A 17654-nucleotide genomic window follows, 5' to 3' on the forward strand; every position below is an offset into this window, starting at 1 on the left:
GAGACGGAGTGGGGAGCAGAACAGGCGGATCGACTAAGTACACTGCTGAGGGGAGCAGCAGGTGGTCAGGAGAGGTCTGCTGGGCCCTGTGGGTCAGCTCCCTGGCCAGGGATTGAACTCACACTCAAGCAGCTACGGCCAGCTTCAGTGCTGTGTCCTCACCTGTTGTGCCACCAGCGAGGGCTTCTTCTCGTTCTTTGAAAAGTCTATCTTACTTGGTGATGTGTGTGACGTTAGCACTGCATGTTCTACTTAGATGTGGGCTTAAATCACGCCTTTATGCACGCTTCTGCGCACTCAGAGGTGGGCCCCCGAGGCATCCAGAGCCGCTGGCTCCTGCCCTGGCAGCTGAGACCCATGGCTGCACTGCCCCCGACCCGGATGCCCTCACAGAAGAACTCCTGAAAGTGGAGACTCTTCCCAGGGTCTGCCACCCCGGGGGCTGCTTCCAGAAGGATGGGCGGAGCCCGCACGCACAGCTGGTGACAGGCTGTGGAGGAGTGGGTCTCCCCAGGCCTCACTGTTCTAATAGAGTCTACAGACTTCTTTAGCGGTGGATGCCGAAGAGGACTTCCCCTTTCCGGGTGTCTCAGGGTCACGGTGAGCCCCTGCAGGCCAAACCAGAAAGTTCAGCACGGCTCTGTGTAGTTTTCTGACCTCACCCCACACTGCTGCCACCAGGAAAGAGGCCAGGGCGGCACGTGCGCAGATTCCCAGTGGTGTCTCGAGGCCAGACTCAGGGTCTGATGAAGACCCCCTGGGGGGCTCCGGCCGCACCTCCACTGCTCCACCTCGTACCCAACTGGGGCCTCAAGTCTGGAGCTGGAAGGGGGCAATTTACCCAACCAATGCGCTGGTTTTCACCTCACCTTTTTTTTAAACTGAAATATATTTTAAGAGGAAACTTTAAATCACTGTGCGACCCTTCAGCCCAGCAATGCCACTCGCTGAATTCTATCTCCAACGAGATGAAAAGCACACATGAGGGTGTTCACTCAGTAGCGCCTGGAATTGCAAAACGCTGGAAACTACCTAGCTGTCCAGGCGCAAGAGGCAGACACGGGCATGTGCTCTGACTGCCGCAGGGCGACCGCTGGAGACGCTGCTAAGTGACAAGGAGAGCCAAGGGCCTCGGACACGGGGTGTCCGCAAGGAGACAACACACACACATCTGCTGCTTTTCGTAAAAGGAAACACAGGGAGCGTTTTCCAGAACAAAGATCCGGTTTTCCACAAGAGGTGGCGGAATGGGATGGAAGGGCGACAAGGGGAAGGGACACTTCTTTGAACACAGCTTTGTGCTTAGCTTTGAGTTTGTTAATCTTCCACTTTCAAAACTAGAAATCAAATCAACCAGAATGGGAAAGAAGACTCCTGGGCTGTGTGGGGAGGGGCTGAGATTTATTTCCAATGGACACAAATCCTCTGCGTGCAGGGGAGCAGAGGGAGGGAGGACAGCTCATCCCTGCGGCGAGTGCGCACGTCGCCTGGCTCTAGACTCTCGGGGGCGCAGGTGAAGCAGTGGGTTGAGGTGGGGGCGTAACCCACCTGGACTCCCGGAAAACAATCCCAAAAGTATTACAGGCCAGAGCAAGAAGAGGCAAACGAATCCTGAATGGGGGGGGGGGGGGGACAAGCAAGATTGGTTAAATATGTGTAAATAGATACACATGTGCGCATGTGCATGTGTCCAGCATAAATGTGCACTCTGCATGTTCACGTGCATCTATTTCCTAGTTCTGGCCACTAAGAGTGATAAAGCAAGAAACCCTCGTAGCAAAGAGCACACGTCGTGCCCAGATCCGGGCGCTGATAGTGGCTGCCCACATGGAGGAACTGGGGTTTTTCCAAGCAATGCCTACTTCCAGGAGTGGGCGGGCTGGGTCAGAACCTTTCATGCCCTAGTGTAAGGACTGCTTGGAGAAATGATGGGGGCTCATCCCGAGGGCTAGCAGCCACCTGGAAAGGTTCTCCATGGCCAAATCTGGCACAATTTAACATCCGATTAGTTAAATATGGTAAAGAAATACAAACCACCAAAAACTGAACCCATGAGTTTATGGCAAGACTGGATACAGAAACAAAGGGGAGGGGGGGACCTGGCTACAGTGAGTGCCGAGGGCTGCCCTTGAAACTTGGGGGTGCACTGCCCCCACAAGTTAGCATTCTGCCTCCACCCTGGTCAAGACTGGGTGAGCAAGAATCGTCACGAAGTTCAAGTCTAAGCGCACTTCTAAGGACGCGTTGCTGTCACCCCGTGGACTGCTGACTAGTCACAAAGAAAAGAGAAAGTAAATATACAGTGGAGAAAGCGGGCAATTCCTATATCAGGTGGCTAAGAAGGCCCTCACCTATGAGGGACAGAGGGCATCACATGCCTCCAGAGGCAAGCTCACATGTGACGTCTTTCAGCCAAGACTACATAACCTCAATCTAAGCAGAGAAACAGCGAAGGCAGAATGGGGAACACTTTATTAAGATGGGGGGTGGGGGAGATACCAATGGGGGTGGGGAATGGCCAGGTGATGTGTCACTGCTGTGAATGAGAAAGGCAGGCTGTGGGGTGTCCCAGAGTCAAGGAGGCTAAAGAGAAGTGACAAATGTACTGCCTGACCCCAGAATGGACTTTGTACCGGATGGGACACAGATCAGAAAGGACGCCTAATAGCCAGTGGACGCGGGCACACAGACGGTAGAAAACTACGGCGAAGCCAGTCAGTGCGCCGAGGGCTCGGAAGAGAGCAGCCGCAGGCAAGCGCAAGCTGAGCCTCGGGACGGGCGCCACTTACCCAGGAAAAAGAAGGGGGTGAGAGTACGTGTGTGGGGGACAGAGTGTGCAAATAAGGAAGCAAACGGGCGTGGTGTGTAAACTGGGCAATGGGAACGCTTTAGAGCACGCTCTTGGCTTTCTCCCTTTCAGCATAGAGAGAGCGCGAGAGTGGAGACGCACATGGCGAGGGCATCTGCCGTGCACGCTGCAGAGGGGACTCGGGATGTGGGGCAGGAGTTAGAGGCGCGCTCAGACCCCTCTTTCCACCGAAGTCACCCCGTGTCCTGCCGCTGGGGCCGTGCTCATCTAGCCCAGCCCCTGCATTTTACAGGAACTGAGGCAGACAAGGCCAGGGCCTCTGTGCCAGTGCTGTGGGCGCCTCCTGGGCGCTCCCCTCTGTGCACTGTTGGTCCTGCACTAGGCATGGGGCCCGCCGTGTGGAAGCTCGGGCACACCAGTGTGGTGGGGCACAGTTCCGCACACAACGGGGATGTGGAGCCTCAGGGACTCAAGGAACACGCCTGCAAGGAGCGAAGCTGGGTGCAGAAACCCTGACCACCACCCCTCTGGCCCCCCCAGGCCCTCCTGGCGGCCCTCAGCTTCCCTCATCGCCCCGGGAGAATCCAAAGCAGGAATGGGGGTGCACACCTGGCTCATGGCAGCATCGGGAAAAGGTGGCCGTGACCCAAATGGCCGCTGGGGGGTGATGGGTAAGTCCAGGCAGTCTGGCCCTGCAGCAGACTGGTACTCAGCCTGCAAAAGAAGTGCTGGCAGCCTTGGAGGGAGCCGACGCAGAGGAGACGATGGTGGATGTGGGGCCGGGGGTCGGGGTCAGGGCACTGTTTGATGGGGTCCTATTTGGGCAGGTGAGAGAGGTCTGCAGGCTTGGGGGGGGGGTTGCGGGGGGGGGGTAGGGGAACTGGCTAGCTTCAGGGTGTGGCCAGCAGCACCTGGCCGGACAGGATGCATGCGTGCCAGGACTTGGGCAGCCCTTTCTCTGCCTGTACTACCTTTTAGCAGCTAGTGCAAAAGCATTCGGAATGTGTCTTTAGAAAGCTGTTCTTCAGAAGATTTGTCCAAATTCATCTGGTCTTTCCCCTTATACGAGTTAAACCCATTTGGAAAGCCTGCACTCCATGTGGCTAAACAGTGGCCCCGCCTACCGGCCCTTCTCTCTCTCTCTCTCTCTCTCTCTCTCTCTCTCTCTGTGTGTCACACACACATACCCCTCACTTATTTGTCCTAGAGGTTAACAGAGAAACTCAACAGTGACCAACGTCAAAGTGCCCCTGACCAAGTTCAAGTTCAAGTGCCCCTTCCTGGCACCTGCCCCTTCCCGTCCTAGCTGGGGTTCTTGTTCACCCGCAGTGCTCGTGTGTCCAGTGCTAGGTGCTAAAACACAGATGCTCTTCTTTCTGACAACCTGGAGGCTGGGTGCGTTGTGAAATCCCCTCCCGAGAAGAAAAGCCCAGAAAGGGCAATGACTTTTGCTGGGGTCAGAGAGCTGCTCGGGAGGCAGACACGACCTTTCCCGAGCAAGTTCTCTTGCTCACCAATCAGAAAACGTGGCTGAGTCTGACATCAGCCCAGGCTTCCCAAGGGGAGCCCGAAGTGGGGCCAGGTTCCATTGCACTGCAGCAGACTGCCAAAGCAAAAGCAAAGCGGGGCTCCCAACTCCCGAGTGCCCCTCAGCGCCCGGTGGCCTGGCTGCTTCCGAGTCGGCGCTGCGGGCCTCGCTCCTGGCTGGCTGGCATTCCAAGAAAGGTGTGGCTTTGCGGCCAGGCCAGGAAAAAACCAAAAGCCAAGCCCGACATGTAGACAAGTTCAAATGACTCTTAGCTTCGCCTCCTTAGGTTACTCAACTCAAAAGGAGCAGCGAAGGCATGTGTGCGTCCTTGTGAACCCTCCTGCAGCTCCCGGGGCCAGGGCACCCATCCTCTTCAAGCGTTCAAGTTCTGCAAACTGAGGGGCCCTGTGATTTGTTGGTTTCAGAGTGAGTCATCCATCACGTGGGACCTGAGGCAGAGCAAATTTCTTTGTAAACTGGGGACGGGAGTGGATGGTCCAGGGGTGCACACTCATTTCACACAACTTCCTCGTCTGTGCTTAAATGTGGAGGAGGTGTGGATTCTGCGTGTTGTGTTTGTAGAAAAAAAATGTAAATGCCACGCTCAAATCAGGTCATGGCAAAACTGTGACTTGTGACCACATGCCTTTGCATTCCTGTCCTTTATGTCACCTTTTTAGGTAAAGATTTCCCTTAAGGGGGGGTAGCCAGGGGTACCTGTCTTTCACACCTGTGCCAGACTGTTGGCAAGCTCTAGACACTGCGACATACAAGGAGTGAGCACAGCCATGCGTTCACCTCACAGCTGCAGCGAGAAGGGGTGACGAGGCTGAGTGTGGCTTTCTAGGGGACCGCCTGCTGTTTCCGCGCCTGGCCCCCACACCCCTGCTTCTGATAGCCCTCGCTCGTTTGTACTGCAGGAGTCACAGCAGGGTGGATGCTCGGCCCAGGCCTGGCCTACAGCACACACCTCCACTACAGGCCAGGCGAGCCAGGCCCCTTAGCCGCCGGGCCTTGCGGCAGGCAGTGGGAAGAGTGTTCCCTCTCCATGTGGGGGGCGCTGGCAGCCTGGAGCTGCCTGCGGTCTTCGCCCCACCCAAGCTCCCCAGTGGCATGAACAATATTCTTGTTCTTTAAGCCAATCTGAGCTGAATTTCTAAATCACACAGCTCTAAGGATCCAAACATCTGAAGAAACGAGGTGCATGTGAATCGCACTCTCTATACTGCTTTGCAGCTGGGGAAGTCGAGGTCTGGAACCTTGAGGCCATCCCGGCGCACACTAAACCTGGACTTGGAGTCAGGCAGTGAGCCAGCCCTCCAGTCCTCGAGGTGATGCCGCCCCACCCCCACCGCCGTCTACTGCATCAAAACTGAATGAGAAAACTGCCTGACGTCTTCCAAGTCCTAGCAATTAACAGCTGTGAGGTTTCGCCCAAACGTGGATGCCATCTAAGGAGAGAACACCCACCAGCTGCGCCTGCAAGTATGAGAATAACAAAGTGATCACAAATATGATCCAGAAAGCTCTAGAACACAGCTGCCGCTGCCGCCCATTAGGCAGCTCTGTGCAGGGCGGGCCTGGGAAGACAGTGCTCATTTTGGGGTAAGCTGGGTGGGAAGACAGCGCCATGGTATTTTGGAATGAGAAAATAGGAGGATGCCCAAGTGGCCAGGGGACCACAAGAACCCCACTGAGCCAAGTCCTGCCACCGGCCTCCAAGCCAGGTCCAGAGCCCGTCTGACAGCGTGACCACGGAACAGGGCTGGAAACCCACTGCCAGAGCCTGGCGAGCAGGACAGGTGGGCAGATGGGGTCGGTGCCCGGGAGCCCCGTCCAAACTGGCCATGGCAGCGGTTCTGCTGGCCAGAGGAGCCCCTCACTGACTCATCTGGTGGCGTGTGGGGGCCAAGCCCGCCTGTCCATTACACGGTGAGTCATGGCCCGGCCTGCAGAGAGATCCCTTAAAAGGACTGGAACCGAAGAGGTAGACTGGTTCCAAAACAAAATCGATGAGAACACATTGTACAACATGGGGTGAAATCTCCCCTTTCACCCCAACGTGGCCACAGGACAGCAAAACTTTTGAGTTAAAACAATTTTCTCTTGACTTAAAAATGAAAATCAGAGGCACTCCCTGGTGGCGCAGCGGGTTAAAGCACAGCACTGAGAATCTGAAGCCGCTTCTGCATGAGTTCGATTCCTGCCCGCCCCGGAGGTGACCACATGGTGTGGCAGACCTCTCCTGACCCACCCGCTGCTCCCCTCAGCAGTGTATTTCGTCGATCTGCCTGTTCTGTTCCCCACTCTGTCTCTGGTGAAGCCTCTCGCCGCTCCTGAGCCTCTGGCCTGTACCCCAGCTCTGTATGCACAAATAAATAAACCTTTAAAAAAAATGAAAATCAGAAAGACTCAAATCTGCATACAAGCATGGCTTACCCAGCGTCTGTCCCTCGCCTTTCCACCAAAGTGATATTTGTAGGCCAAGGGAGTTTCCTGAACTGAGAAAGAATTCCTAAACCAAAATGGTCACTGTACACTTTGAAGAAAGACAAGCAGGCTGGAGACTTCAGCTTTAAAAAGAGGGCCGATGGCCCCAGAGACGCTCTGAAGAAGCGGCCCCAGCTGGGATGGCGGCTTTCACGGAGGACTCAGAGCTGGGCGGGGGAGGGGCTGGCGGGGCTGGCCTCCGTGAGTGTTGTGGCTGCACAGCCACTCACTGCTAACGCCTCCCAGGGGGGAGTCCTAGTCTCTGATTTGGAAAGTTGCTCAGATGACCCAGGCTGGGGTGCTCCAGGCTGAAGGGGCTGGGGAGAACCCCAACCCTGGCCCAGGGCCTAGGAGGATGCCCGGCAGGAAGTGTCCCACACCCGAAGCCTGTGTCAGGAGGTTGGGGGGAGCGCTCAGCACCAGTGAGCACGGCCCCACCTGCCCCAAGCTCAAGGCCGGGGCCATGGCCGGAGTCCCGGTCTGTGCAGCTGTGTGCTGGGCCTGGCCACAGAACTGTACAGTTCACGCCTGGTTAATCCCAGAGCAGAGACTGAGGTTTTAGCTTCTAAATGAGAGGATGGTGAAAAATAAACCAGAATTATTCCTGACAGGGGCAAAAAAGAGGGGGGAGGGGGGTGATTCTGCTTACTGAGAGTATACATGTGGCACACAACTATACTTCACTCTTGTGTAAAAAATCTGAAGATAAGAAACAGATAATGTTTGATTATTTGATGCAAAAATAATAATCTGACTGAAAGCATAGAATTTCACTCGACACGGCCTTTTCTTTCTACAGAACTGGAAATAACGACTGCTGCCACATCATAACCCAGGTCATCAGGAGCAACGAGAACAGCGTCAATGACAAAGACGACGGTAATACGAGCAGCAGCCGGGTGCTCTCTGAACGCACTGCAGATGCTAATTCGCCTAATTCTTGTAAAACAAAGAAGATCCTGCATCCTCATCGGTTCACAGATGAGGAAACTGAGGCGCAGGGCTCGAAGTACAGAACCTGGCTCAGGCTCCCCATCCAGTGCAGGGTGGTGGGAGGGGCCTGGGCCGGCTGTGCCCACAGTGGCCTCCCGGTGGCCAGACAGCGAGGTGCCCTGGTGTCAGCAATGAAGGGAGCTCCCTTGGCCACACGGGATGGGAGCACCAGACTCAAGTGACAGCCTGGCTCGCAGCCGGTGACGGGTGCTGGCGGGCGCACTCACCTTCATTCTCCACACTCGCCCTGGCGCCCTTAGAGCCAGCCTCTGGGCCTTTGGCCTTCTCGGCATCTTCTTGGGCATCTTCAGGGGGCCCTTTCTCTTCATCTTCTTCCTCCCCAACATTTTTGTAGTTGGGTCTCTTTTGCACCCGCCTCTTGCCCTTCTGCTTGTTCATCTCGAGGGATCGCTCCAGCGTCTCGGTGGGTTTAATGAAGCACCGGATGCTGGGCTTGGCCTAGGAGAGCAGAACCAAGAGAGCACTTTGAACACCGGGATCTCACTGGGCCCCACCCACATGCCTGAGAGTCTCTGCCCCGAGACAGTCATTTCTAATGTGGCAAAAGCGATCCCAAGTGTATTACTATGACTCGCATTAACATTATCATCGTTACTGAATACTCAGGCCACCAGCAGCTCCCATTCCCTGCCCATCATACAAAGTCAGAAACTGCTCGTTACCAGCACCAGCAACCTGCTAGCCACGGGTCGGTGACCGTGGTGATGGCACCGTGGACGTGCAGGATGCCAGCTTGAGGGGTCTGACTGTACTGCCTCACTCATTCTCAACACCATCTCTGTGGATGGTGCGCCGCTAGCCTTGCTCCGCAGGACGGGAGAGCGCAACTCAGGAACGCTGAGCGACGTGCCCTGGGCTGCACAGCCCAGGAGGCAGCAGAGCTGCGATTCAAACTCATGTACAGTCTGTACAATGTATGTCTGGTGTTTAATCATTAACTTCTAATGAAATTATTTTTAAAAGAAACGATCACCCTGGGAAATGAAATACCTCTCTGGTGGTGCAGTGGGTTAGAGCACAGCACTGAGAAGCTAAAGCCACTTCCACATGAGTTCGATCCCCGCCCCGGAGATGACCCCCACGGCACGGCAGACCTCTCCTGACCCCCCCCCCCCGCTCTTCTCCCCTCAGCAGTGTACTTCGTCGATCTGCCTATTCTGCTCCCTATTCTGTCTCTGGTGAATCTTCTCACCGCCCCCGCACCTCTGGCCTGTACCCCAGTTCTGTATGCACAAATAAATAAATCTTAAAAAAAAAAAAAAAGCAACAGAAAAGAAAAAGCAAGATACACAGAGAGTGGCCAAGTGCTGGCTCTCTATGAGAGGGGGATCTAGCAAGCCTGAGGTAAAGGTCAGCTCACCCCAAAGGGAGGAGTTTTTGCCCGAAAAAGTGAAAGGACTTGAAGAGGAATGAAAAGGCCGCTGTCCCCAGTGGTCAGTAGACTCATCCTGTGAAACACGGCTGTGTCTCAGTCCTTGCGCCTGATGCGGTCGAGGGTTAAGTGCCTGGGCCCAGTGCCACACAGCCCGCTGTGCTACCGCAGACTGAAGCGAAGCTCGCCCAGGCCCCAAGTCCGACTCGTCCTAGACTAACAGACTTACGGCGCTTCACCAGCGGCTCGCACCCCGCAGCCCTCTACACTCACACGCTGACGGCCGGGTTTAGAAAGGAACAGCGACAGGCAAACTTGATTTGTTAGGGGCAGCGTTCGGCAGAGGGGTTTCTTTCCAGAGCCTAGGTGTTCAGATAAAGTTTTGTCATTAAAAGAAAAAAAAAAAAGCTTTGCCATGATCATGATAGATGAGAATTTTCTATCTTCTGAATTTATCCCAAATAGCCGGCAACTGCCCTCTGCCCCCGCTTGCCAAAAACTGGAACGTTCTCCAGGAACACAGATTAAATTCAATAGTGCTCAAGACAAAAATTAATTGAAAGTTAAGTTAGCTTCCAAATCCAAACGTTAATTTTTATTTACCTTTGGATTAGTCACCCACAAAAATGACAGCAAAATTGAGACACAGTTCTGCTGTCCAGGAAAGCCCGATGGCTCATTCCCGACGCCGATGAGCAAAAGCCCAGTGCAGGGCACCGCCCGGTGCACCCCGGCAGATGCAGACGCAGGGCCGCTGAGGAGCAGTGTGATGAACCCCGTCTCTCCCTGGAGGGTCCCGGCCTGGGAAGTGAAGGTCCTGCAGTGAAGCAGCTGCTTCCTCCCACCACCACTCACCCCCATGGGTTTCCAAGCGTGACACCGTCAGCAAGGTCCCGCACAGAACGCTACCACCCAGCGCGGGCAGCCCGGCGCCCCGTCAGCGGCTGGGAGCATAGGCCACGCGGAGGAGGCGAGCTGCGCCTGAACTCCCTCTGGACTCAGAGGTCCAAGGGCTGTAAAGACCCTGCGCGAGGGAAGTGGAACCAAGCATGGGGTTTGGGCCTGGTGAACCCCAGATGAACCCTGCAGGGTGATGGGGCCTCCGTGAGCCTCAGATGCCTTGTCTAAATGTGAAGCAAACAATCTCAGGCCTCTGGAACTAGACCAAACCATAGAAATAAAGTTCTCCTTCCCCTGACCACATGAAGCTCCGGTGCCCTTGAACACGGCATTCAAGCGCCTGCTGTCCTGCCAGGCTCAGAATCTGCCCCTCGGAGGGCCCCTCACTCCCACTGTTCTGGCCTCCACGCTGTTCAAGTGCCCACAGTCTTTCTCACATCCACCCTCGTTGTGAGAGAAAGCACTGCCCATCAGCACACGGATGTCGGATCCATCTTCCCCACGCATATACTGGAATGTCACTTCCCCAGGGAGGTCTCTAATAAATTCCTACTGTCTATGGGATGAAATCCATAAAAAAATAATAATAATAAAAATAAATCAACTGTAAAAATGAATTTCAGAACTTTCCAAAGGGATCCACTTTTCTTGATAAGGTGCTGTGGGCTGGGGTGGGGAGTGTGGGGAGGGGAGGGGGGCGGAGCAAGCTTGCTGGGAAATTTCAAACCTTTGAAATGCAACCACCCAGTCAACAGCGGGAAATAACCTAAATGTCCATGCAGGGGAGGTCGGCAAGATGGTCGGCCAGAGCTTGGGGGTCAAGATGGTGAGAAGAGGCGTCTTATACTGGAGGATGGGGACGGAAGCAGGGCGAGGTGACCGGAGGCCTGGCGGGGCCCAGGGAAAGCTTTCCAAGGCTCCAGGAGGGCCAGACCCCACTCGCCAGGAAAGCTGCAGGAGTCGAGCTACCATCTCCCTGGGGAAGGCGACTGGCCCTGTATGCCCCACCAGCACTGGCAGTTTCTCATATTTTTATATTTTTTCCTGCTTGGATTGGGGGTGGGGGGGGTGGGGGCAGAAAGGCACGAACAGGCTCCATGAAAGTAACAAAAATAAATGAGAAAAGCCCACTTCAGCGTCCCCAAACCAAAAGGCCTGTGGGTAATGAAAACTCCACGCACGTCTCAGAGGGAAACATTCTAAAAGAAGGCCCATGTCCCCAAAGGCCACAGACGTGGGCTTTACCGGGGGCTCATGTCCCAGGCACCCGGAGCCCGGGCTGAAGGAGGAGCGTGGAGATTCGGGTCCACCCTCCGACTGCGCTAATTCTGCCAGGAACCCAAGAAGGGGAGCAGGAAGGGGCTGAGGGCTCTGAGGCTGGACGTCAACCTGGCTCTGGGTCAGGAGCCCTGAAGGTCAGCAAAGGCCTGGGTGGCTGAGAGCTCTGCAGAGATCTGCTGCGACTGTGGCTTCTCGGGACACTCCACCAGCCTTCGCCTCTTAGCCCCAGCCTGTGGCCCTTGCTTACAAGCTAACTACTGAGAAGGTGACTCCCCAGGGGCCATTCATGATCAAGGCCTTCAGGGGCTGCGAGGTCCAAGAGCAGACTCCTCACGAACAGCTACAGGAGCAGGAGCAAGGGGCGAGGGGAAGGATGGGCTCGCGAGGGCCACGCGAGCCGCACACGGAGTGAAGGAAGCCCGGATGTCGAAAGAACACCTTCCACCCCCTAGAAAGACGTGGACACAGGCTACGTGGAGCCACAGCCAATCAAAGACTCCAGGACGCCATTTACGGTTAAAAACCAAAACTGTCAACTGAAAACCAGCCTGTTCAAGAGCAGGCTGCACACGAACCAGGCCTGCAGGGATACAAAACTGAAAACAGCGGCTCCTTCAGAGGAAGACACTGAGGTCGGGGGCACTTTCACTTTCTGCCGTAGCAGCTGCTCCGTCATTCACTTGATTTTACCCCAACAAGGTATTGCCCGCCTTACCTCCGTGTAAAGAATACCCAAAAGATGTACCTGATGCCACCGGCCCGTAGACTTAAAGTGGTTACTCCACCCTGTTGTGTAAATACGCGTGTGTATTTCACCACCGTGGGGAAAAACCAAAACACAGCACCCTTGAGCAGCTGAAGGGAGAGAGGGGTGCTGGTTACAGACTGAGAGGGGAGGCCGAGCCGGGCCTCAGCTCACGCTGGTTGGGCTCAGCTGCTCGGCCTCTGGCACCTAATTTCCACATGTGTCAAATAGATGCCGGAAAAAAGAGACAAGAGTCGCACACCCAGCCCCCAAGCAATGCTCCCAAGACGGGACACTTTCAGGCACTCTGTTATCTCTCGGTTTAAAATACTCACCTGAAAGACTTCCAGTACCACCTGAGGGAGTGTAGCGGCACCCAAAGACAGCCTGAGCAGATGAGAAACTTGGGGAGTGGGTTCCTGCCCTGTCCCTTCCTGCCGCCTGGGCAAGCCAGGGGACGGGGCAGGGCACTGTTCATGGGCACACAGGGCACGAGGACGAATACGGGCACAGAAGGTGGAACGGGGGTGTGCAGGGCGGGGGTGGGGGGCTTGGGAGGGCTTCACGCAGGAGATGACTGCTGCGGGGGTCTTGATGAGGGCAGCGGAGCACTGGGGAAGCCAGCTCAGCGCCCAGCCACCTGCATTTCTGGGAAGCCCAGGGTTGCTGGGGCTGATGTGCCAGCTGAGATCCCTGCTGCCCGGTCACAGGGCACTGGGCCACCCTCAGGAGTCGGGGTGGGGCCAGGCATTCTCGAAGGGTCCTACAAGCTTGGTGCTGCCTGGCACTGGGTAGACACAGCCTCCCAGGGGGCTTCCTTCTGCCTTCTCAGAGACGCAGTGGGCGGGGGACAGAGTGGCTGTGTGTGGCCAGGACAGGTTTGGGAACAGCGGTAGGCCGGCCGGTCTGGGCGTCCTGGCCAAGAAGGGAAGGAGCAAGAGAGAGACTGCTGGCTAGAGAGGGCAGGGCAGAGAAAGGGCAGGTGACCTGGCCTCAGGGCTCAACTGGAGCTGCGGGAGGAGCCAGCGGTCAGGCTGAGAAACCATGACTCTAGGTCCTCCCAGGCCAACGGCTTACCTGGAACTCTCTGGAGCAAAGGGCTTTGAGAACTAGGAGGGCTTCCCCCCCAAGCAAGAAGCGGGCCGTGCTGAGGAGAGATAACATGCGAACACACGGCAGGCCTGAGCCAGCCATCAGATCCCCTCACAAGCCGAGAGATCGCACCGACGGCGCCTCCGCTTCCTCATCCGCAAAGAGGGACGATGGAACCCCTGCCCGACAAAAGGGACAGTGGACGGAGACATGAGGCCTGTGTACAAAAACACCTGGCGCAGTGCCTCCCCAGAGGGGCGTTCTAGAGGCATTTACTCACTGTTGACCCCTGGCCAGCCTTCTCAACCTCCAGCCGTGGGGCCAGGACGGCGGGAAGAGAGCAGGGCCGGGGACCCACGGCGGACGCCGGGGCTGCCCGAGCCTGGCTGAGTCCCAGCCACGCAGCTCCCCAGCCTCGCCCTGCTGTCAAGGGGGCCTCGGCCGGCCCTTGGCACCTGTGAGATGCCAAGAGGCAGCAGACTTCCTGGCCCTTTTTTTCTAAGCAGCAACCACCACGAACACGGGCACGAGGTATGCACCCGGCCTGCGTGTGCCATGCCTGTCCACTTTGCCCTCTCAGTGAAGGCGGGGGAAGGGAGTGCAGGTGAGCGCTGGCCCACCGTCACCCCGCTGGGACAGGCAGAGCCAGGACTTGAACCCAGTAAACCCAGCAAACCCACGCTCAACCATCCATGCCCCACAGAGCGGCGCTGGCCATGTCTCACAAATCAGAGCAGCAGGAGGCCATGAGGAGCCAAAGCTCAGACGTTTTACACATCACTCATTTGGGGTCCTCAACCTGACTGACGACAATTATGGCCACAATGCCAGAGTCTCCCCCAATTTTGTCTCAAGTACTCAGAGCACGAAATGTCCCAGCTTGAGACCAGCCATAACCAAACTCTGTAGGGAGCAAGGCTATTCTCATTCCAGAACGATCAGTGAGCAGACACCAGCATGAGACTGGGGTGATGTACAGGTGTGCGCGTGACATGCCAAACCCTGAGTATTGAGGGGCTGCTGAACCGACACCCCAACATGATCCCAACCACATCTGGGAGGTGATCAGATTGCGTGGCCAGATATAATGGGGAAAATAAGACCAACAGAGAGGGGACACAGAGGGGTTAACAGGCCACCCCCTTTAACAAGAGGAGCCTGGCACTCGCTCTTCTCTACAGGGGCCAATTAGAGGGAGCGCTGTGGCTGCACAGCCATTCATCTAGCAATGGAACAGCCCCCACAGAGGGGCGGCCCTGCCCAGGAGCTCAGCTCTGCTGCCCAGAGAAGCAGCAGGTGACGATGAGATGGTGCTGTGACCTCTAAGAAAGCCGCCTCTGGGGGTCTGGAGCTGGTGGGAGGCCAGCCTCCTCTCCTGGCCTTTTCTCCCCCAAGGCTGAGTAGTCCCTGTCAATGCCAGCTGCCCTCTTAATACCATGTCTGGCATCCAAACAAGATCCAGTCAATGCTGTGGGATGAATTAACTGCAAGCTACTTATGATCAAGGAGGCACATTCAATGCTTGTGCAAAATCAACCATCTTAGATGTGTTCCTTAAACCACGACATGCCATGGCTCCTGGTTCCATGAAACTTCAGTCTCGAACATGACACTGCCGCTCCCCTCATGCTATAATGGAAGGGGCTGTCATTACAGGTGGTGACGTAGGGTATGACAGAAACAGCAAGAGGGCCTGGGGCTGGACACCTGCAATTCCCCACAACTGGGTGACAACGGTCTGGTCACCTCTAAACTGCAAGGATCCCACCTTGCTCTTCGAGTTTATGAGCCTAAAATGAGCTAGAGGAGTTGGACAGGCGTATTCCCCTTCCACAAAATAAACAGTGCCCCGCCCCTCCAGCCACCCAGTTTGTTTCCACACCTTGGCCCCCCAACTCAACTCTCGGCAGGGTAGCTCCTTTCCTTCAGTCCTCATGGCCAATGCCAACACCTTCGGGGGGACATACACTCCACCAGCACCTCCCAAAGCTGCTAGCTCTTCCCAGACCCAAGTCTGGAGCCCGTGTGGACGTGCTGACACCTCGTCCGTCTCCCTTACCTGAACACCAGGCCAGAGCCTCCTCTATCAGCACCCCCTTGGCCAACTGTGTCCGCCTCAAATGTGCAGGTGTCCCAGAAATACTTAGTGGAGAGGGGACGGTCAGTGGGCACCCAGGTCTGCAGGCAGAACAGGACACAGGCCGTTTCCGCAGGGAATGGCCCACCCGTGGTTCGGTGTCTACGGAACATTATGATTCTAGGGAATAAAGCCCGTGAATGTTCTTGTCTTTTCTTTCTTTGTTCATGAAGTGTTAGAGACTCTGTCCCTGTGCCTCACTGGGGGCTACCCGGAGGGTCTCAACCTCAGGTGAGCACGACCTCAGCTCGAGAGACATCTGTTAACTGTCTCCAGGGACAGGAGTTACACCCAGCGCCGCATTCACTGTCCTCATCGGGTGGTAAGCGACCACCCACTGCCACACTGGTCACTGTCCTTAAATCCCTGGGGTGCCTGGGGGGATCCATGCTGATTAGAAATGCTCCATCCTGCCAGCACACTGCCTGGAGATGCCAGGCGGCTGCTGCCTCAGCCACGGCCCGCACGCAGACGGGGGTCACTGAGCAGCTAGTGTTTTCGTGTGTGCTCACCCCTCCGGATTCCCCAGAGCACCATGTAATATTGAGGCCTTACTGTGCTCTACCCTTTGGAGTAAGCACTTAGCACTGCATTTAACCCTCTCCACAAGCCCGTGTTCGCTATTCTCATTGGAAGGGGGAAACTGAGGCTTGAAGGGGTGGGCAGCTCTGCGCTGGGGTGAGGAGCCCGGAGCCACCCAGCTGCTGCTCCGTGAGGCGCCCACTCCACCAGGCCCCTGAGCGCTGTCTGCGGCACCGCACCCAGCGCAGCCCACTCGGACACCCCTTCTTCAGTCTGTCTCTGAGCAAAGAGGAGGTGGCGTGTGAGGGGCAGGCCCTGAAGCCATTATGTTCCCTGAGCCCAGGGGACCCCCACCACCGAGTCATTCAGCCCCCCAAGCAGCCCTGTGACGGCACAGGCCAAGCAGGACACAGCCCCTGTCCTCGCAGGGGTCGGGAAGCCCATGAAGGCCGGGGAGAGTCTTCCCCCTGCACCACACGTCTCTGCTGAGGTAGTGGGTGGGTGAATGAATGCAAACACTAAGGAAACTATTCCATAGAAACCCAGAATGAAAAAAGTTTCTTAAAAAAAAAAAAGGAGCCCACAGGTAATGATGCATAACACTGATGCAGCCTTAGATGAATTAGCCTCATGTACATGCTCATTCTGCAGAAGCAATGAGGTGTCAGCAGTTTCAGAATCAGTGTTCTCTTACTGTTTCCCTGGTGAGAAACACTGTCTGCTCTGCATTAGAAGTATAGCGAGAATCACCCTTAGTAGAACCATATGATTTTAATGCACAGATGATTTTCAATTAGACATTTATCTAACCACGCTGATGTGTTTTAAATTTAACCCTAAATTACAGTCTTTTCAAATAACTCTGCTCTCCCCTCTGCTTCTCTCTTCAATTTTGGTTTGGTTTTGTGAAAGGTCTGCTGGTAAAAATGAAGCAATACCAGTAACTTATCTACAAATTACGGGAAGGAGAAAGTAGGTTAAAAAAGACCAAGAAACTTAAAACAAGTCTGATCAAACCACATCCGAGTCAGGCAGGAAATAACAGGAGACTGCTCTTGCTCAGAGGGAAGAAGGTAAGCCTTCCCAGGCCTGCTGCCAGCAGGCCAGGAGGCCACTTCCACGTTCCCAGATCCCCATGGGCGTCCGAACACGAGCTGGGCGTGGCTACGGCGAAGGCAAGAGCCGAAGTGGAGAGGGCACTTCTACCTGGGCTGGCACCCCGCCACACTCGGGGGTCTGTTTCCAGCACAGGTAGCTGCGGCCTGGGCAGTGAGCACAGGGAGGCAGGACTTCACCCCAGGGGAGGCCGCGGGGCCCAGGCACAGATGATCTCCCCGACAGTCCTCTGACGAGAGGCTCCGCTGGCGTGGGCAGCCTGAGCTGAGAGGTGGCCAGCAACGCTCTGCTATTTGCTTCTGTCAACCTGCAAGTGCGGCTGTCAGTTTCCTGCGTGTGACACTGTACTGCATTTGCAGGATGTGACTGTGGGGCCGGCAGGGAAAGGGCGCAGGGCTGGCGATGGTTTCTCACCACCACACACCAATCAAATTCAGTGAAAAACACGGGCAAACTGCAGTGTCCCGAGGCTCCGGGGGGGGGGGAGGGGCCTCTCGTGGCACCAAGCAGCAAATGTCTCACAGGAGGACATTCTGTTCTGTGATGGCCTGGGGTCCGGAAACCCCGGTGACAGAGGACCGTGTAAATGGCATCCAAGTCGGTGGAGGCTGGGTGGGGACCGGGATCTTTGTTGTGTGTGGGAAGGCG

General features: G+C 55.9%; 1 protein-coding gene across 6 annotated transcripts in view; it reads right to left on the reverse strand.

Moving 5' to 3' along the window:
• The window catches only part of CLEC16A (C-type lectin domain family 16, member A), a 168878-nt gene that overhangs the window by 119538 nt on the left and 31686 nt on the right, over positions 1-17654 (reverse strand). For all 6 annotated transcript variants that reach the window (XM_012731955.1, XM_012731952.1, XM_004691757.2 and 3 more), the window contains one exon: positions 8048-8279. In XM_012731955.1, coding sequence (XP_012587409.1) covers positions 8048-8279 — 232 coding nt within the window. The remainder of the gene's footprint in view (positions 1-8047; positions 8280-17654) is intronic.

This window comes from Condylura cristata, unplaced genomic scaffold (genome assembly GCF_000260355.1).
Source record: "Condylura cristata isolate star-nosed mole 26May11 unplaced genomic scaffold, ConCri1.0 scaffold00032, whole genome shotgun sequence".
In the NCBI taxonomy this organism is placed as follows: Eukaryota; Metazoa; Chordata; class Mammalia; order Eulipotyphla; family Talpidae; genus Condylura; species Condylura cristata.